The 20,804-nt window shown below is 32.1% G+C and overlaps 2 protein-coding genes and 1 long non-coding RNA gene across 5 annotated transcripts; 2 read left to right on the top strand and 1 right to left on the bottom strand.

The window, feature by feature from the left end:
- Positions 1 to 500: 500 nt before the first annotated feature.
- Positions 501 to 6,689, bottom strand: LOC145579324 (ubiquitin-like modifier-activating enzyme atg7). Its single transcript, XM_081636566.1, has 14 exons — positions 6,450 to 6,689; positions 5,132 to 5,349; positions 4,857 to 5,048; positions 4,714 to 4,768; positions 4,478 to 4,572; positions 4,191 to 4,377; positions 3,958 to 4,063; positions 3,702 to 3,846; positions 3,446 to 3,604; positions 3,126 to 3,314; positions 2,062 to 2,247; positions 1,832 to 1,947; positions 1,394 to 1,553; positions 501 to 837 (listed from the first exon to the last, which is right to left on the bottom strand). The coding sequence occupies exons 1-14, from the start codon at positions 6,598 to 6,600 to the stop codon at positions 664 to 666; spliced, it is 2,133 nt and encodes a 710-aa protein (XP_081492692.1). The 5' UTR covers positions 6,601 to 6,689; the 3' UTR covers positions 501 to 663.
- An 893-nt stretch (positions 6,690 to 7,582) lies between these two features.
- LOC145579323 (uncharacterized) lies at positions 7,583 to 10,330 on the top strand. Its single transcript, XR_014099123.1, has 5 exons — positions 7,583 to 7,779; positions 8,450 to 8,579; positions 8,924 to 9,054; positions 9,184 to 9,270; positions 9,866 to 10,330. It is a non-coding gene; the product is annotated as an uncharacterized LOC145579323 (long non-coding RNA).
- A 5,718-nt stretch (positions 10,331 to 16,048) lies between these two features.
- On the top strand, positions 16,049 to 18,847 carry LOC145579322 (RNA demethylase ALKBH10B-like). Of its 3 annotated transcripts, none has more exons than XR_014099121.1 (5): positions 16,049 to 16,260; positions 16,961 to 17,090; positions 17,425 to 17,555; positions 17,684 to 17,765; positions 18,363 to 18,847. XR_014099121.1 is itself a non-coding variant. In XM_081636565.1 (5 exons), exons 1-4 carry the CDS (start codon positions 16,235 to 16,237, stop codon positions 17,747 to 17,749), a joined length of 342 nt encoding a protein of 113 aa, XP_081492691.1. In that variant the 5' UTR covers positions 16,049 to 16,234; the 3' UTR covers positions 17,750 to 17,765; positions 18,363 to 18,847. The 3 variants fall into 3 exon arrangements, 1 of the variants encoding a protein (XP_081492691.1); XR_014099122.1 differs by having other exon boundaries at positions 16,049 to 16,264; XM_081636565.1 differs by having other exon boundaries at positions 16,972 to 17,090.
- The last annotated feature ends 1,957 nt before the right edge of the window (positions 18,848 to 20,804 follow it).

Here is a 20,804-nt window from a genome sequence, read left to right as displayed (position 1 = left end):
TACCAAAGTATATGATAATTAGATTTAGAAATTGTTCGTTGTAGATGATAATGTTAGTTTCCAGTGGAGAAAAAAAAATGAAAACATTTCAATGGAAATTCTCAAATTCATAATTTAGATGATTTAAGGTAACGTTATGAAAAATCTAAAAAAAAAAAATTTTGAGTTATAATGTTTTGGGTTAATCAACAAGATCATTTGACAAAGATAAGGAACAGATCAAGTTATTGATACCTTAATATTTTACTTTGTACAAAATTGTCAAATGTAGAAGAGCACAAGCACAAAAATAATTCTATAAACTTTTACAAAGAGCGGGATGATTGGTTTCAGAATTCGTTGAAATTTGTTTTATACATCCACATGCACCGTACACCCAACTAACCCAAGAACAATATACTCATGGATGTACGTTGCATCCATGTGTATATAACAATATCTCAGAATTCGTAAAGGTTTTAGACATCCAAGCTATTTAATATAAACTCAAGCAGTTAACGTTAGATAGAAATAACTTAAAATAATATCATTGATTTTTGAGTCAAAACTTTAATGATATAAAGTCAAGTAGTTAACGTTAGATAGGAGGTTTTTGCATTTCCTTTTCAATTTACACACTATTTAGAATTAACCAAAGTAACTAAAGTAATGAAGAATTTAACTTCAGATTTTGACACAGTCATCATCATCGATTTCGTCTTCAATGTCCCAGTCTACATCAAATGAATTAGCTGACTCCTGTAAATCTGTTAGTCCAGTGAGATCTTCTAAATATGTGGGGTGATTAATAGCCTTCAATATGAAATCCATTCCATTCTTCTGGAATTCTGATAGTATCTGATATTTTCAATTTACAGAAAACAAGAATTGGATTAGCAAAATACAAACACAAAGACACCACCAATTAAATACTATCAAAGTATATGATAATTAGATTTAGAGATTGTTCATTATATATGACAATGCTAGTTTTGAATGAAGAAAAAAAATTGAAAACTTTTTAATTGAAAATCTCAAATTCACAATTTAGATGATTCAAAGTCACCTTATGAAAAATTTGCAAATAACTTTTGGGTTATGATGTTTTAGGTTAATCAACAACATCATTTGACAACAGTATAATTGTCATTGTGGAAGAGCACAAGCTGAAAAATAGTTTTATAAACTTTTACAAAGAGCGGGATGACTGGTTTCAGAATTCGGAAAGGTCTTAAACATCCAAGATATCTAATATTAACTCAAGTAGTTAACATTAGATAGAAATTATTAATACTCATCATCAATGCAGTCCTAATCTCAGTGTATCAGATAAATTTGAAGGGAAAACAAACCACTCAGACAAATAAGGGGAGTAAGATGGGGAAGCACATTGCATGAGTCAGTCTTAACTTACAATTCTACTACAAGCTGTGCAGCTGTTTGAAGCATGACCAACAAGTGTCATCTGCGAAAATTGAGAGAGTGATCCTCGAATTTGGTGTGGAATTATACCAAGAGGTTGCTCACTGCTTCCACTAGCACTTAAGCCTGAATTTTCAGCAAGTGCATACATCCTGTGCAGATTCATTCATTATATACCATAAGTTAAATTCCAATATCGTGAAAAAAGAAAGGTTCTTTGCAACAAAATTAAACGTTATTTAATCGTACATTCATATGCATAGGAGATTAGAGGGGACATGCAATTGAAGAAAGAGCAGGATAGGAAAAAAAAAAAAAAAAATTGTGTAGAGAAAACAGAGATCCTCACATACTGAGGCACTCAGCTATGTACAAGTCTCATTCTATGATTCATAAAAGAGCATTTTCTGAAACATGTACAAAGACTTACCCAAGAGGATGATGGAGAAGTCCCACTAAAAGCTCAACTGCAAGTGCTGAAGCAATTGGAGCAAGACCTGGACGTGTGACTGTACATTGCTGGTCTAGAGTTCGGTTGGAAGTTGACTGCAAAAGTGCAAAACAGAAGGCATGAACAAAGATTCATTATAAAACAGATTGATACAAACAAAGCATAAAAAAGGAAAAAGATTCCATTACTACATAAGAGAAGAAAATTACATCAATTGGTGCAACCACATCATTGCAGAAATAGCAGCCCAATCTAGTCCCTTTGTCTTCATCCTTTATAGATAAGTTCCCCATGCCAGACGACAAAACGTTAGCCACTTCAGAGGAACTGACAGCACCAGCTCCATGGCGCATAACCAAGAAGCTCTCAAACCCCAACGCAACATTCACTGTAATCTGAATTCACAAATTTTTGATAAGCAGTTAAAATTCAAGCAAGAATTAGCTAATGCATCAGATTGGTTCTTCAACTACACATAGGAAAAAAAAAAAAAAAAAAAAATTCACCCATAGGCATAAAAATGCACTAGAAAAGTTACAAGTAATGATGTAAAGCAGGGGATTACAGAGTAGTGATGATAACAGTTCTAAATCATCTATATTCTATGCACTGAGAAGAGTGAGAACCCACCTTCCCCTTTATAGTTATCAATACAATTACAAAGATAAATACACCCATCCTGATGTTTGACTCACAGAAACAAATAGGATATTATTGGTAGAAAAATGTCCCTCTACTTGGGAGCTTCTCAGGAGTACAACCAAACATGCATTAACTTTATACATGTTTTTTAAGGTAGTTATACACTTAACAAATACACAGAAAATTCAGTTATTGACTTCATAAATCTGATCAATATACATAATGGATTTCACACAATTTAATTAACGAATCAAGGAGTTGGGGGGGGGGGGGGGGGGAAGGGGGAGACAGAGTATTGAGCTATTGCCAAAATCAAGAGAAATCAGCACAAAACAGAATCCTAAAATAAGATTCATTGGAATATCCTTCATGTTGATTGGCTTAAAGTGCTAAACTAAGAGCTATAGAATTCAGTGCAATAAAATTAGATAAACTCCTAAGCTTAAATTTATGTATGGGTCTGTACATCAAACACCTCCTTACTTCCCAAAAACAAGAAAGGGTTATGGAGAATGAAAAGGAAGAATTAGAAGTATGTGAAAATCATAGACAAAAATTTATGACATTATAACAGCAACAAATGATCAATGTCAGGAGAGAAGAAGAAATAAGATGTATATAAGCTAAGAACCTTGTTAGAGCTTGTGCTGAGGAGTGTTGGAAGCCATCGGCTTTCCCTTGTATCAGTTAATAAGAAAATTACATCATGAGAATCAATTAATTCCTGTAGTTGTCTGCAATCATCCAACACCTTGCTCTCTTCCTGAGTAGAAACTGGATGCCCAGGCATTGGAATGGCCATCACAACACCTTTTGCATCCTACAACATGCAGGAAAAGACCAGTCATGCACCCAAATTAAGGGAAGAATCCAATCATGCAGCCAATATGACGTCATTGACAAAAATGAGTATAGTAAAAAATCATTTTACTAAAGTTCAACATCGTATACCACAGCTGGGAATATAGACTTGAGACTTCTTTCTGCAGCCATGGCTTTATATTGACCACCATTGAGACAATCTTCCAATGTATATAATGATTGCCTTAATGGATTAGACATGGCCACCTTGCCACTGTCTAACAGTGTAATCTTCCGCACACCCCAAGCCTGTAAAGATACTATTAATACATTAACTAAAAGCAAAATAGTGAATACAAGGCATACAGATCCTGTGATCCAAATTCCAAACATAATAGGCACTTACCATCAGTGTTCGAGCAACTTGGCAACCTAGAGTGCCTGCCCCAAGTAGAAGACACCTAGTAGCAGATAAAAGACCCAAGTCCAGAGAAGGTAAAGCCCGCCATCTCATCAACTTCAAATTCAAATCAGCAGCAGATTCAGCCAACCTGTGAATGTTGACAGGAAAAATAAAATCATGATATGAATCACATGATGACATGATAACCACAACAAGTATCAAAGCAATACATATGGACATGAGTTTATTGACATCATACCTAGTAGGATCCATAGATGTAGCAAGATTAATGGATCTTGTTAATTTTTTCTCTCTATCAAGTTCCCATCCAACAGCTTTAGGCACATGACCCTGATCCTTCCATCCTACAAAACTAATTTTTAGATGGATACTAGCATATAACGAAGCTTATACATGTGAGGGAGGGGCGGTGATAGAGAGAGAATAAAAAGAAGTGATCAAAAAGAAATGTAACTCATTTTCTTCCACTACCTTGAGGAGATATCAGCGCTTCACCAACAAGTGACAAACCCATATCAGCAAAACCACGGCTTTCACGATAGCAAAAGAAGGGGACAGTTTCCAGGTTCCATCTTGAATGCAAAAAAGCAAGAAAGTTGCGAAGAGGCCAACCAGGATGATTTGTAAGATGACAAGGATCATAAAAGCCAAACAAGACCTGCATATCACAGAATATAAGCATCAAAATAGACTAAGTTCGCTGAATGTAGCTTGCTTAAGTGGGGAATAAACAAAGAAGTTAAAGCACATTGCCAAACCTTCTCATTGTCTTGTTGGCAGGATTCCCACTTACTAAGTTGTCTAACTGTTGCATGTGCATTTGAAGTAATAGTAACAAGAAAGAAGGGAACACCTACACAATAACACAATATAAATAAGCTTCGTCAATGAATATAAATGGAAAGAGGATTTAATGAATGTATAAAATTATGCAGAAAATTAGTAAAGGCCAAGAATAATAAACTTCCTTTCTACAAGAGAGTGAGGAGATTACCTGCAGTGACTGTTGAACTACGCCACTCATTGCAGGCAGCAGACACAGACTTAGCCTATGATGCATTGATGCCAGCAACTCAAACATTAAACAAAGGCAACGATGAAAATCCAAAATAAAAATGACTTTTGTTTTTTACTCACCTCTTCCACGCTGAACCACTCTGAAGCAGGCTTTAGATCAACCAAGGTTGCTGGAGGATCAAGCACTAAAGCAGGAAATGCAACAGAGTAGTAGAACCTCCATTTTTTGAGGTCAGCAAATGAGATAAGAAGAAATCTAGAAAGTAATGCATAGTCTTCCTCAACCTTTCCATTACGAATGTCATCCCAAATCTGACAATCCAACAAAAAATCTTATTCCGAGAAGCATATTAGGCAATCAAACTTACAATAAAGGCAATGGAAGTATGACACACCTTTTCTGCTTCTTCTTTCAATATTTTTTGTTTGTCAAGCTGACGAAAGCCCTCTATTGTATTTGTATTGTAGAGGGTGCCAGGGATAGCGCATTTATTTCTATTCGAATGGCTTGAATTTTTCGATGATAAATCCTCATTAGTTTCAGATGGTAAAGATTCGGAAAGAACAGTTAAGTGGTTTGATATGCGATGATGTGAACATGGTGCAAAAAATCCTGCCAATTTGAGTATTCAAAAGGTCACACAATTTACAAACCTTACAGCAATTACTAGCTGGGAGATCAAGAGAGCAGAAAAATGAAGAGAGAGCAGGAGACCCAGATTTAACCAAAAAAAAAAAGACACAGGTTGTGTGTAAGCAGTGTAACACTAGATTAGGAACCTCGCCTTTCTTATCAGCTTGACAAATCATGATTAATTCTGTTTGTAAGGCATCAGAAGTAGAACATGTGTCATACAAGAAAGCCGAAAGAGAATCAAATCCCAATCATCAACCCTACCTGAATCCCTGTTCCATCCCCAAAACGAGCACAAGATCCTTCAATCAACCCATTCTTTAATTCTTTTTGTATATGAAATCACTCAAAACTATGTCCGATATCAGATTAGTAGCAGTAAAACACCAATTATCCCAAGTTCATAATGGCACCTAAAACCCTAGCAAAAGTAGTTTCAAATACACCACCTTCCACGCCCAATTCAAGGTATCATATCATAATTGGTAGCTCATAACATGGCTATACCAATATCATAGAATACTAAACATCCATCCTAGTCGCTAGCCGTGCATTTGTTCAATGGATACACCCTTTCACACCCCGAATCAGTTTAGCATAAGTGCATGTCCTAATTGGTATGATCATAATCATGATCAAGTCGAGCTGCTAGTTTTTTAATACAAAATATCCATCTTAAACACTAGTCCCATAACAAGCGTATATGTACAATCATCAACACACCTAAGAAGAATGCAAAGTTCTAATTTATAATACCAAACCATGTTCTTCGTGGAAAATCAAATAACAATTTTTAATTTTTATTTTAAAATTACACCCTCTTTCTTTTGACAAATCAAAATCACACCCTCTATTCAAGAAAATCTACCACTAACAATTGCATTAGAACCATTTCAAATTTTGGTAACAATAATCTTGCAAAATTAGATTGAATCCCTAATTCAACTTAATCTCCCACCACATAAAATCAAATAAATGTCATGTTTCCAACTATTAATTTGCTTAATTTTAAAATGAATTAAACAATAAACAACAGAAAGCACAAATAAATATCCAGAAAATTGAAAAGTAAAATTTACCAGAAATAGAAACAGCGAATTCATCGGTTTTCCAGTGATTGAGCTTCAAAGAACAAACACGATGCCAAAAACCTTCATCAATTGAACTTTGAAGAGGTGCAAATTGCAAAATTGATCCGCTTTTAGATTTATCAATGGTTTGATTTTCCATTACAAATTTCAAACTTATTTATTTACTTATTTATTTATTTTTTTTTTTTGTTTTTTGAAGAATCAAACTTGCATAAGTTGTAAAACTTTTATACGGAGTAAATTTTAAATTGACAAAAGTTGATTGTTATTAAAAGCATAAATGTCATTATACAGGCTACAAATAAGTATTAAGATTCCTAATTACATTAAGAGTCCGAACAAATCAACTAGTCAAATTCCTAAACAACTCCTAATTAAAATAGAATTATTAAAAAGGTAAATTTTCTAAACTTAATCCCTAAACTCAAAAACTAATCAAAATAAATACTACGTAACAAAAACCGTTTAAAATAAGAAAAACCTTTAAAGTAAAAAGTAAAAATTTATAAGCAAAATCTTAAAAAAAAGCAATTAAACTACTCGTACTAAAGGTTGAAAGTTAAGATTTCCCATTATTATCCGTAACTGACAAATCAGGGAATACAAATTTCTTTCACCGATAAATAAACATTATTGTAAATAAATTAACAACATATTTATTAACAACTTTTATTTTGAAATCATATAATTAAAGAGAATTTGCAAATTGCAGTCATTTAAAGTTCGTATTTTGCAAATTGCAGCCATTTAAATTTTTTTTTTGCAAATTGTAGCCCAAAAGTTCGTATAAATTGTAAATTGCAGCCCTATTCAACTTTTTCATCAGTTTACATGTCGAAAAATCTTCGTTTAAGGTTTTAGGGGCCATTTTAGGAGGATGTCTAAAGGGAGTCTTGAGATGCATGAATAAATGCATATCAAGGGACAAGATTGTAAATTTGCATACTTTTTGAGCAAATGAGTGGAAATCCACCTCACTTCCCGTTTTACTTTTTGTCCGGCCGTTTTCATAACTTTTCGTATTTCTTGAGTGTATTTGGGCGAATTGTACAGTATGGACTACGGAGTAGACTGGCTCTGGCTTCGTATTTCGTATTTGGGTCAAATGCAATTAGATTAGTTTTACACTTTTACCTCACTCTCTTTCTTCTGTTTTTCTCTTAATCTCTTTCTTCCCTCTAGTATCACCATCTTTCTGAAATAGTTTATCACCATCGTCGGTCGGTTCGTGCGTGGTTGGATTGTAGCTGGGTGGTTGGTTTTGGCGCGTGGAGAATCAAAGCAATGCAGGCAAGGAATAGTGAAGAATTTGAAGAAAGTAAGTAAGCTCTTTTTAAATTTATAGTTTTTTCCCAAATTAATCAAACAATTTCAGGGTTGAAGTAATGTATCGTTTTCCCCAAATTGAGTTAAGGTTTTTATACTACGGATGTATTAGGGTTTAAGGTGGTGCTTGTGCTGTATTTTTGTTTTTTTAATCTCAAATCAGTACTAGGGCTTAAGAATTATATACAATTGATGATTCTAACGCTAACAATCTTCCCCCAATTTTGAGTTAGGGTTTCTATAATTGGGATGAAGTTGGGTCTTTGCAGTGTATTTTTATCACAAAACAATATTGGGGTATAAGAATTATATACAATTTTATTATTGTAACGGCAATTGATATTTTTTTCCCAAATTGTGAGTTAGGGTTATTATATGGCAATATTTTTGGGTATAAGAAAGATGGTGATATTTTATTACTGAAACATGTTAGGTAACTTTAAGCTCAATTTTGTTTGATTTAATTGAGCTTCTTGAAAGAAATCTCCTAAATTTATTGTGATTTAACTTTGTTTGATTTAATTATTGTGAATTATAATCGGGATGAACAAGTGTGTTCCCCTTTTTTTTATTTAATTGAGCTTGTTTTGGTTTTGGGATGATTTAATTGAAATTGAATCTGGGTGCAATATGATGTTTACTTTACCCGAATTTGTGAAAAGCTGTGATATAGGAATTTGGAAGAAAACCTTGGAGAAAATTTCAGTGGTGTTGACCTTGAAGAATGTGACCAAGATGATGTGCATGTTAAGGATTTCTCGCCTGCAATGAAAGCTGTTAGTCGAAGGAAAGGTCTGCTCTATTTGAATTTGTGAATCTGAATAATTTTTGTGAAGGCATCTTTGAATTATTGGTCACCTAGCATAATTCAATGACAATCTTTTATAGCTTACCATTTTTATGATGCTGCTTATTCGGGTATATGATGCTGCTTATGCCGACCATAGCATAATTCGATAACAATTTTAGCTAACCATTTAGAAATCTCTATCATTTAAAATAAAATAATTAAAAAAATATGTGAAATGTCCTGTTGCCATCATGTTAATTATGCTCACATTATTCAATAATCTTCTTTATGTAGATATTTGATTAAATGTTCTTATCGGGTATATGTTGTGATTGCATGAATGCAGGTTCTCATGAAGTACAACCATCTCTTGATCACATTGAAATATGTGATAATCATGAAGACTATACTGCTTGTCGTGTGCAGATCAAATTGACAAAAAGTTTCGTAGCCAAGCAGTCAGTGAAAGGGCACATGGCGAGTTCTTCTGTCGAAAGTTGCACAATTTTATTTTTGTGTAGAGTATAGACCTGTATATGATGTAGAAATTTGGTTATACTTGGAAACTTCTGAGTTTGGTTATTGACTAAATGCTGCTTTTCGCAGGTGAATGTTGTAAAAGGTCTGAGCTTGTTAAGCTGGATGATTTTGTAGATGAGCTCCGAGCTGCTGGCCAAAACGGAAAACTCATAGGTATGATTTCTATTATCACTTCTGTTTTTTCCATGAAATTTGCTGATGGAACAGGTTTTTGCTAGACACTGGTTGTGGCTGTTTGTAGTAGCTCTCTTTTTAATTTTGTTTTGGGTGCTAAGTATAGTATCTTTATATGCAGGTGAAACATATATTATGTTCAATATGCTCTTTTTTCTCTCTCATAAAATCTAAAAATTATATTTGTGATCATGATTTTAATGTGATATGAATGAGATCCGACTTGAAATGTTCATCTCATGAAACAAAGGATATAGAAATTGGAGAAATTACCCCCAAAAAATGGAGGAAGTTCTAAGCTCACTAAATTTCTCATAGCAGCTAATTGTGAGGGTGTTATGGCCTACTATGTATTTATTCTTTGAAAGTAAGTTTATGTTTTTTTCAAACCTAACTAGTGACAAATGGCTCTAGGAAATGTCGAAAGGAGGATGAGTTTTATAAACTCAATAGCCCAAAATTTCAAAATAGTTGCTCCTTATCTTTGTGGATACCAGCCTAGTTACTACTCCGTATGTGTTTGCCTGAATTGGTTTCTTAAGCTTCATTCACATCTAAAATCCTATTTGAGCAGGTTTGCGGAAGGCTTGGTATGAGCTCTAAAATGCTCGACAATCTGACCAATACAATGGTCTCTCGGTTTGGTCTGCATCAACTTTCAGAAACCCTTGAGAGAGGGTTAGCTTATCAGTTTTGGACAAAAGGAAATTTATGTCTTGAATTACCTAATTCATCCTTCAAAAGATTAGATGGCTCTGATGGGCATCCATTAGATTTAGCATCTATTCAAGAGCCAACTCATGGTGCAAGCTCCCGAAGAGCGAGGTTTTACAGATTGAGCAGCTTATTTAATTAAACAACTTTTGTAGCTATTATTTGTTATGAGGGATGTTTATATTTTACAAATGCATGATATTTTGTGTTGAGCTGATGATGTAATATTAGTAACTAACAATAGACAGTTACTAATAATTTTCACTACTAGTAACAGCGGCTATAGCAACTAATAATATCAGTTACTAAAAGTCATATTTGCCAATTACTAATAGCATTTTGTCTACTAGCGAATGTTGTTCATGTATAATTTTTTAATTTTTTTTTTTTTTTTTTTTTTTTGGGTACTAGTTCATGTATAATTGTTATCTTATCTAACAGGTTTCTATTAATGCATCAAAGAGACCTTTTATAATATTATGTGTTATTATAAATACAAACAATGGCAGGTCCATTACAATATACTCACAAGTCAGAGATGTAAGCAAAGTGCATAGTTCACATACTTTTTCCGTTTTTTTTACTTGACTTGTTTCTTTTATCGCGTTTGTCAATGTAAAATTCTAACAAATCATAACTTTAATTCTTCATGTGTAAAAATTATAAAAATTATATATTATGATAGTAGTTAATGAGGCGAATTCAAAAAGATTCCACATGAATATATTTTTCCTTACATATTATACATAAAATACGGTCAAAGTAGAGGTGGTGAATAGTGTAAAAGTCAAAGTTAATCAAGTAATAAAAAAAAAACAGATGAAGTATTACTTTTTTTTTTAGGAAAACGGATGAAGTATTACTTAATACAATTGCAGATTAAAACTTCAAAAGGATAACCACCAACTTACTTGAACTAACTTTTTAATAGACTTATAATTTTTGCTGCAAAAAAATGTGAACTTGGAATTTTAGTTCAGGGCATTGTTAACATATATCTCAAAGGTACATTTTTAAAACCCAGTTTGAGTAATGTCACTTTTAGTAGTATATCTCTGAAACCCAATTCTTAAGAATACACTAGAAGTACCATATATTGTTGTTGTATTTCAAATAATAGTTTCATTATTAACAATGTCAATGGGTACCCTTATGTATGTCGGTGGCACTCTTTTGGATTTTAGTGTTACCCTTAGATAAAAATGTGTAGTGTAATCCTATAACATTAATAAGGGAAAATCCATCTATAAATCTACTTATTAGTTGTTTTTTGTTCAAAGAATGGGGTATGCATGTTAAATTTGTAATGTATGGGGTATGCATGTTAAATTTAATAGATTTAATTTCTACTGAACTGAACTGAACTGAACTGATTGGAGCTGAATTGAACTAAGCTGAAATAAATAGAGGAAAATTAGGAGTTGAACTGAACAGAACTGAACGGAAATGAATATGAGAGAGGGAAATTAGGAATTGAACTGAACTGAATTGAGATTAAGCTGAAGTGAACAGACCCTTAATGGTATCATTTTGTATGAAAAAGCTTTAGTGAGTAATCTAATGATATATATTAGTATATTACATAAATAAATCGTGTCATTTATGAGTAATCAAATGATCATAAATGATATACTACATAAATAAATCGTGACATTTATGAATATTATGAGTAATCAAATGACTTTTATTCATTTTGTTCTATGCAAAAAAGTAAGTCAGAAATAGTGATAGAATACTGCATAATTAGTCAAAGTGATTTTCTAAGGAAGCGATCATGACAATTTTTTTTACTCCATCCGTGTTTGGATAATTGAAGTGTTTTGACTTTTTGCACTAGTCATCTAATTCACTTTTATTAATATTTGTGATTATACACAAGAATAAATATGGTCATGTGGGTACTTAATGGAATCGTCTAATTCTTAGAATTTTTACTTATTTATAATTAAAGACATTTTAAGTCAAAGTTTTGATTGTCATACGTGCACAAGGGAAACATTTTAGGATTCCACTTAAACATTATAGGGTTTCACTTAAATGTTGTGGGGTTCCACTGAAACAAATAAGGACATGACTCTATAGGGTGAATTGCGGGTTACACTCACATAATGAAGGGATCCACTAAAATATTGTAGGGTTCCATTGAAACAATGAATGGTTCCACTAAAATAATGTAGGGTTCCATTTGTCTTAAGAATATTGATATAGTTCATATCATATAACTAATATATAAAACTAAACTTTTAGCTAGGCTACGAGACAGTGACACTTGGCGTTCCAACTTTTCGCCAAGTGTTGCGTCACTTTAGATTGATTTAGATAGACTTCATAAGATTAAAAAAAAAGTTTAGAATTCTATTTTCAATCAAATTTGGATAGAATTTTAGGATAAAATTGTTAATTTAGAGTTTTATTTTCGATAAAATACCAATATTTCAGATGCATAAATTGAATTATAATTTTATTTAAAAAATATATAATTATAATTCTAAAAAACTATTATATAAATTTATTTTTGATATCATAATATTTTTTAGAGCGAAAAAAGTAGTTCAAAACGTAAAACATCCATTTATAATATATATACTAATCGGTTAATATAATATACTTCACTATCTAATATAATTTTATTATATCAATAATTAGGGTCGGATTATCAGTCATCTTGATTGGATCGGATCACTTCATGTTACGTACCAAGAATTGTTCAACCCTTACCCAAAGTTTTGGGTTTGGGTCAACCCAACGGGCTTTAAATATTTTTTTATTTAATTTATTTTTTTTGCTAATTTTTAATTTTTTTTTTATGTCATTACATGCCTACTAGATAACAAATCGTCACAAAAGTACATCAAATGCTAACTAATTTTGTATATAAATTTTAAAATTTGACATATAGGTTAAAAATTTATTTTAAAATTTAATAAATAACCCGGGCATCGCACGGGGCACAAAACTAGTTAATTTAATATAGAGAATTAAAATGTCTTAAGAATATTGAAGAATAAACATGTTGTTTGTATTTGGACCATTAAACTTAACGTGAAAATCAGTTAGATTTGATATAACAAATATTCATCTATTGATCTAACTTGTTTGGAATATTAAATTTTTACATTAATTATGAAGTTCATGTAAAAAAAATTTAATTTGAAGCTATTGTTCATTGTTTTTTGGTTTTAGATCAACTTACAAAAGAATGAAGGGTACAAAATCTATACCCTAAATTGGAAGGGTTCCACTAAAGTTCGATAGGGTTCCTTTCAAACAATTAAGGGTACAACTCTTTACACTGAATTGGAAGGGGTCCGCTAAATTATTGTAGGGGTTCTTCTGAAATATAGTAGGGTTCCATTGAAACAATGAAGGGTAACTATTTAGACTGAATTGGAAAGAATCCACTAGATTATTGTAGGGTTCTACTGAAATACTGTAGGGTTCCATTGAAACAATGTAGGGTACAACACTTTATATTGAATTGGAAGGGTTCCACTAAATTATGGTAAGGTTCTACAAGAACACTGTAAGGTTCCATTAAAACACTCAAGGGTACAACTCTTTAGACTAAATTTGAAGGGATCTTCTAAGTTATTGTAGGGTTCTACTCAAATACTACTATAGGGTTCCATTGAAGCAATGAAGGGTACAACACTATATATTAAATTAGAAGGGTTCTATTAAATTATTATATGGGTACAACTCAAACCAAATAAATACCTTATAACTCAAACTAAATAAATAAAAACACAATGACATTACATTACCATAAAATGAGCAATAAAAACATAATATCATTTATATAAACAAAGTTCATTACACATAGATATGGTCATGATTAAGTTCATTACACATAGATAATATACATAGCCTTCTTGAAGTTGCATTTAACATCATCAAGTTCACAAAATTGTCCAAAAAAACCGAAGATAACCACGGAAACTTTGTTTGTATCGTTACAGTCCACTTGGTTCGTATCGTTGGAAAGTTGAGTGAATCATAAATAAGTTGGGTTAACTCTAATCTAATATAGTCCGATTGGTTCTTCATATAATGTTGTGACTTTATATTTGTAATAACAACCTTGGCATATAACGTACACAATTATAACGTATACAATTGTATAGTGTTCACTTACATTTGCAATTTCTACTTATACAGAGAGAGAGATAGTTCAAGTGGTTAGGATTTGGCTTTCGTTTCAGATCAATTCTCATCATCACCAGCTCTCGTGGCTCTTTCTGATTAAATAACTTCTACTTTTTCATGTAATTACTACTCTACTTTTTTTACTTTACTATTAAAGAAAAATCATTAAATTTTATGATTAGCATACAAAATACTTATTGGCGCATTAGAGTGTGTATACGTTGTTGTTATTTGGATTATAGGCATTTAATAAAGACCCTAATATATATATTTTTTAAATAAAAATTTAGGGTTGTGGTGGTACCTTAGTAGGTGTCAATGGTATCCTCATGGATGTCAAGTGTACTTTTATTTTAATCAATGTTGTTCGTGTTTCAATTGTACCTTACAATGTTATAATGAAACCCTTTCAATATGTAGTGATACCATTGTGACATTAAAAGGTACTTAATTCTTGTCTACCATTTTGTTATATTTTGAATAACAGTTAGAATCAAATATAAAATCAGTGGTACCCTTATGTAAGTTAGTGGTACTCTTCTGTGATTTGATGGTACCCTTTTGTATAAAAAAACTATAATGAGTAATTAGGAAGTTTTATTTTTATTATTTTGTTTAAAAAACTAAGACCGCATATACAGTTGTAGTCTCTCTCTTTTTTTAGAAGCACAATTAAATAGATTGAAAAATTAATTACAAAGTAATTTTTTTTATTATATATAAATAAGTTCAATTATTCCACAAAAAAATACATTTCATCTCCATGTATCATTTATAAAATGAGATACAAGTATTTCATACTAGTAAATAAATATTCAAAACCCACTAAATATAAAATCCTCAAATAATTTCATTAATACTATAATCTAGCTCTATTCATTACACAAAAAAAAAAAAAAAAAAAATAATAATAATAATAATAATAAATAAATAAATCAGGCCTTCTTTGAAAGCCCATGCTTGAATTCCTAGTGAAAATGGTAAGTATAAGAGAAAAAAAAGGTGCCTCAACTCACATGAATTATTGATTTCCTAGTAAAATGGTAAATACAAGATAAAAAGGGTGAACAAAAAGAAAAGAGAATAAAAAGTAAGAAAAAGAAAAAGGGTGAACAGAAAGAAAGAAGATCAAAAAGTAGTCTTGTACTCCATATTGTACTTTGTATTATACGACTATACGCTTGCCCATATACAAGCCTTTTCATTTATTTTCTTTAAAGCTATTCACTTTTTACTGTTTAGTGGACCCCATCCCGTTTTTCTTTTCCCTCCTAACAGCCCCGTTACCTTGATATGCATTTGCTAATGCATATTGAAACTGCATTTCTACTTCCTCCCATTTTAGCCCTTAGGAGTCCGAATTGAGCTCGAAATTAGCAAAAAAATGACGTAGGTGTCTCATTTTTACAGTTTCTCACAAATCGATATATTTCTGTTACGCAAAACGAGGCACTTATGTTATTTTTTTTTGCTAATTTCGAACTCAATTCGGACACTTAAGGGCTAAAATGGCCCCTAAAATCTTAATCGAAGATTTTTCGACATGTAAATCGATGTAAAAGTTGAATTGGGCTGCAATTTACAATTTATACGAACTTTTGGACTGCAATTTGCAAAATAATTTTAAATGACTGTAATTTGCAAAATACGAACTTTAAATGACTACAATTTGCAAATTGTGTCTAAAGGGAGTCTTGAGATGCAAGAATAAATGCATATCAAGGGACAAGACTGTAAATTCGCATACTTTTTGAGCAAATGAGTGGAAATCCACCTCACTTCCCGTTTTACTTTTTGTGAGGCCGGTTTCATAACTTTTTGTATTTCTTGAGTGTATTTGGGCGAATTGTACAGTATGGACTACGGAGTAGTCTGGCTCTGGCTTCGTATTTCGTATTTGGGTCAAATGCAATTAGATTAGTTTTACCTCACTCTCTCTCTCTTCTGTTTTTCTCTCAATCTCTCTCTTCCCTCTAGCATCACCATCTTTCTGAAATAGTTTATCACCATCGTCGGTCGGTTCGTGCGTGGTTGGATTGTAGCTGGGTGGCTGGTTTTGGCGCGTGGAGAAACAAAGCAATGTATGCGAGGAATAGTGAAGAATTTGAAGTAAGTAAGTTATTTTTAATTTGTAATTTTTTCCCAAATTAATCAAACAATTTTAGGGTTGAAGTAATGTATCGTTTTCCCCAAATTGAGTTAAGGTTTTTATACTGCGGATGTATTAGAAGGTGGTGCTTGTGCTGTATTTTTGTTTTTTTAATCTCAAATCAGTATTAGGGCTTAAGAATTATATACAATTTGATGATTCTAACGCCAATTACAATTTTCCCCCAAATGTGAGTTAAGGTTTCTATAATTGGGATGAAGTTGGGTCTTTGCAGTGTATTTTTATCACAAAACAATATTGGGTTATAATAATTATATACAATTTGATTATTGTAACGGCAATTGATATTTTTTCCCTAATTGTGAGTTAGGGTTTTTATATGGCAATGTTTTTGGGTATAAGAAAGATGGTGATATTTTATTACTGAAACATGTTAGGTAACTTAATATTTTATTACTGAAACATGTTAGGTAACTTTAAGCTCAATTTTGTTTGATTTAATTGAGCTTCTTGAAAGAAATCTCCCAAATTTATTTTGATTTAACTTTGTTTGATTTAATTATTGTGAATTATAATCGGGATGAACAAGTGTGTTCCCCTTTTTTTGATTTAATTGAGCTTGTTTTGGTTTTGGGGTGATTTAATTGAAATTGAATCTGTGTGCAATATGATGTTCATTGTACCCAAATTTGTGAAAAGCTGTGATATAGGAATTTGGAAGAAAACCTTGGAGAAAATGTCAGTGGTGCTGACCTTGAAGATTGTGGCCAAGATGATGTGCATGTTAAAGATTTCTTGCCTGCAATGAAAGCTGTTAGTCGAAGGAAAGGTCTGCTCTATTTGAATTTGTGAATCTGAATAATTTTTGTGAAGGCATCTTTGAATTATTGGTCACCTAGCATAATTCAATGACAATCTTTTAGCTTACCATTTATATGATGCTGCTTATTCGGGTATATGATGCTGCTTATGTCGACCCTAGCATAATTCAATGACAATCTTTTAGCTAACCATTTAGAAATCTCTATCATTTTAAAATAAAAAAATTTGAAATGTCCTATTTCCATCATGTTAATCATGCTCACATTATTCAATAATCTTCTTTATGTAGATATTTGATTAAATGTTCTTATCGGGTATATGTTGTGATTGCATGAATGCAGGTTCTCATGAAGTACAATCATCTCTTGATCACATTGAAATATGTGATAATCATGAAGACTATACTGCTTGTCGTGAGCAGATCAAATTGACAAAAAGTTTCGTAGCCAAGCAGCCAGTGAAAGGGCTCATGGCGAGTTCTTCTATCGAAAGTTGCACAATTTTATTTTTGTGTAGAGTATAGACCTGTATATGATGTAGAAATTTGGTTATACTTCGAAACTTTTGAGTTTGTTATTGACTAAATGCTGCTTTTCGCAGGTGAATGTTAGGTCTGAGCTTGTTAAGCTGAATGATTTTGTAGATGAGCTCCGAGCTGCTGGCTAAAACGGAAAACTCATAGGTATGATTTCTATTATCACTTATGTTTTTTCCATGAAATTTGCTGATAGAACAGGTTTTTGCTAGACACTGGTTGTGGCTGTTTGTAGTAGCTCTCTTTTTAATTTTGTTTTGGGTGCTAAGTATAGTATCTTTATATGCAGGTGAAACATATATTATGTTCAATATGCTCTTTTTTCTCTCTCATGAAATCTAATAATTATACTTGTGATCATGATTATAATGTGATATGAATGAGATCTGACTTGAAATATTCATCTTATGAAACAAAAGGATATAGAAATTGGAGAAATTACCCCCCAAAAGATGGAGGAAGTTCTAAGCTCACTAAATTTCTCATAGCAGCTAATTGTGAGGGTGTAATGGACTACTATGTATTTATTCTTTGAAAGTAAGTTTATGTTTTTTTCAAACCCAACTAGGGACAAATGGCTCTAGGAAATGTCGAAAGGAGGATGAGTTTTATAAACTCAATAGCCCAAAATTTCAAAATAGTTGCTCCTTATCTTTGTGGATACCAGCCTAGTTACTACTCCGTATGTGTTTGCCTGAATTGGTTTCTTAAGCTTCATTCACATCTAAAATCCTATTTGAGCAGGTTTGCGGAAGGCTTGGTATGAGCACTAAAATGCTTGACAATCTGACCAATACAATGGTCTCTCGGTTTGGTCTGCATCAACTTTCAGAAACCCTTGAGAGAGGGTTAGCTTATCAATTTTGGACAAAAGGAAATTTATGTCTTGAATTACCTAATTCATCCTTCAAAGATTAGATGGCTCCGATGGGCGTCCATTAGCTTTAGCATCTATTCAAGAGCCAACTCATGGTGCAAGCTCCCAAAGAGCAAGGTTCTACAGATTGAGCAGCTTATTTAATTAAACAACTTTTGTAGCTATTATTTGTTATGAGGGATGTTTATAATTTACAAATACATGATATTTTGTGTTGAGCTGATGATGTTATATTAGTAACTAACAATAGACAGTTACTAATAATTTTCACTACTAGTAATGGCGGCTATAGCAACTAATAATGTCAGTTACTAAAAGTCATATTTGCCAATTACTAATAGCATTTTGTCTACTAGTGAATGTTGTTCATGTATAAGTTTTTTTTTTTTTTTTTTTTTGGATACTAATTCATGTATAATTGTTATCTTATAACAGATCTCTATTAATGCATCAAAGAGACCTTTAATAATATTATGTGTTATTATAAATACAAACAATGGCAGGGCCATTGCAATATACTCACAAGTCAGAGATGTATGCAAAATGCATAGTTCACATACTTCCTCCGTTCCTTTTTACTTGACTTGTTTCTTTTATCACGTTTGTCAATGCAAAATTCTAATGAATCATAACTTTAATTCTTCATGTGTAAAAATTATAAAAGTTATATAGTATGATAGTAGTTAATGAGACGAATTCAAAAAGATCCCACATAAATTTATTTTTCCTTACATATTATACATAAAATACAGTCAAAGTAGAGGTGGTGAATATATAGTGTAAAAGTCAAAGTGGGTCAAGTATTACTTTTTTTCTTTTTGAGGAAAAAGAATGAAGTATTACTTAATACAATTGCAGATTAAAACTTCAAAAGGATAAACACTAACTTAGGGTCTGTTCTGATTGACTGAGCTGAGCTGAACTGAACTGAACTTATTAGAGCTGAACTGAACTAATTAGAGCTAAACACTGAGCTGAAATAGGTACCCTCGTGGTTTCCAAGTGTACTTTTGTTTTACTCTATGATGTCTGTGTTTCAGTTGTACCCTACGATATTATAATGAAACCCTTTCAACATGTAGTGATACCATTGTGACATTAAAGGGTAGTTAGTTCTTATCCACCAATTGCTCTTATTTTGAATAATAGTTTAATCAAATATAATATCAGTGGTATCCTCACGTGATTGAGGGCTTGTTCACGTTACTAAATTGAGCTGAACTAAACTGAACTTAAACTGATTGGAGCTGAACTGGACTGAACTGAACTGACTGATTTTAGCTGAACTGAACTGAATTGAGCTGAAATGAATATTTTATGAGAGAGGGAAATTAGGAGCTGAATTGAACTGAACTGAATTGAGCTGAAATGAATATTTTATGAGAGAGGAAAATTAGGAGTTGAACTGAACTGATTGGAGCTGAAATGAACTGAAGTGAGATTAAGATCAAGTGAACAGACCCTTAATGGTATCATTTTGTATGAAAAAAGCTTTAATGAGTAATCCAATGATATATGTTTCATAAATAAATCGTGTTATTTATGAGTAATCAAATGATCATAAATGATATACCACATAAATAAATCGTGACATTTATGATTATTATGAGTAATCAAATGGCATTTATTCATTTTGTTCTATGCAAAAAAGTAAGTCAGAGATAGTGATTGAATACTGCATAATTAGTCAAAGTGATTTTCCAACGAAGCGATCATGACATTTTTTTTACTCCCTCCGTGTTTGAATAAATAAAGTGTTTTGACTTTTTGCACTATTCATCTAATTCACTTTTATTAATGTTTGTGATTATACACAAGAATAAATATGGTCACGTGGGTACTTAATGGAATCGTCTAATTGTTAGAATTTTTTACTTATTTATAATATAATTAAAGACATTTTCAGTCAAAGTTTTGATTGTCATACGTGCACAAGGGAAACATTTCACTTAACATTTTATGATTCCACTTAAACATTATAGGGTTTCACTTAAACGTTGTAGGGTTCCATTGAAACAATGAATGGTTCCACTGAAATAATGTAGGGTTCCATTTGTCTTAAGAATATTGATATAGTTCATACACTACTAAAATTCGGTCAAATTACGACCGTTTTTTTACGACCATCATTAAAACGGTCGCAAAATATACACTACTAAAATTCGGTCAAATTGCGACCGTTTTTTTACGACCGTCATCAAAATGGTCGCAAAATATAATATTTGCGACCGTCTTTATGGTGGTCGCAGATTTGCGACCGTTTTTAAGGCGGTCGCAGATTTGCGACCGTTTTTAGGCTATTTAACAGT

This window comes from Chenopodium album, chromosome 14, assembly GCF_948465745.1.
Source record: "Chenopodium album chromosome 14, dcCheAlbu1.1, whole genome shotgun sequence".
Lineage (NCBI taxonomy): Eukaryota > Viridiplantae > Streptophyta > Magnoliopsida > Caryophyllales > Amaranthaceae > Chenopodium > Chenopodium album.
This window is presented reverse-complemented; position numbering and strand designations above follow the sequence as displayed.

Excerpts from the sequence above, each read along its gene's own strand:
- LOC145579324 (XM_081636566.1), bottom strand. The coding sequence starts at position 6,600 with ATGGAAAATCAAACCATTGATAAATCTAAAAGCGGATCAATTTTGCAA. Across the intron at positions 5,049-5,131 it reads TGAAAGAAGAAGCAGAAAAG|ATTTGGGATGACATTCGTAA; the intron begins GTGTGTCATACT and ends TTGGATTGTCAG. Across the intron at positions 1,554-1,831 it reads CTTCTCCATCATCCTCTTGG|GATGTATGCACTTGCTGAAA; the intron begins GTAAGTCTTTGT and ends GAATCTGCACAG.
- LOC145579322 (XM_081636565.1), top strand. The coding sequence starts at position 16,235 with ATGCGAGGAATAGTGAAGAATTTGAA. Across the intron at positions 17,091-17,424 it reads AGCTGTTAGTCGAAGGAAAG|GTTCTCATGAAGTACAATCA; the intron begins GTCTGCTCTATT and ends GCATGAATGCAG. Across the intron at positions 17,556-17,683 it reads AGCCAGTGAAAGGGCTCATG|GTGAATGTTAGGTCTGAGCT; the intron begins GCGAGTTCTTCT and ends TGCTTTTCGCAG.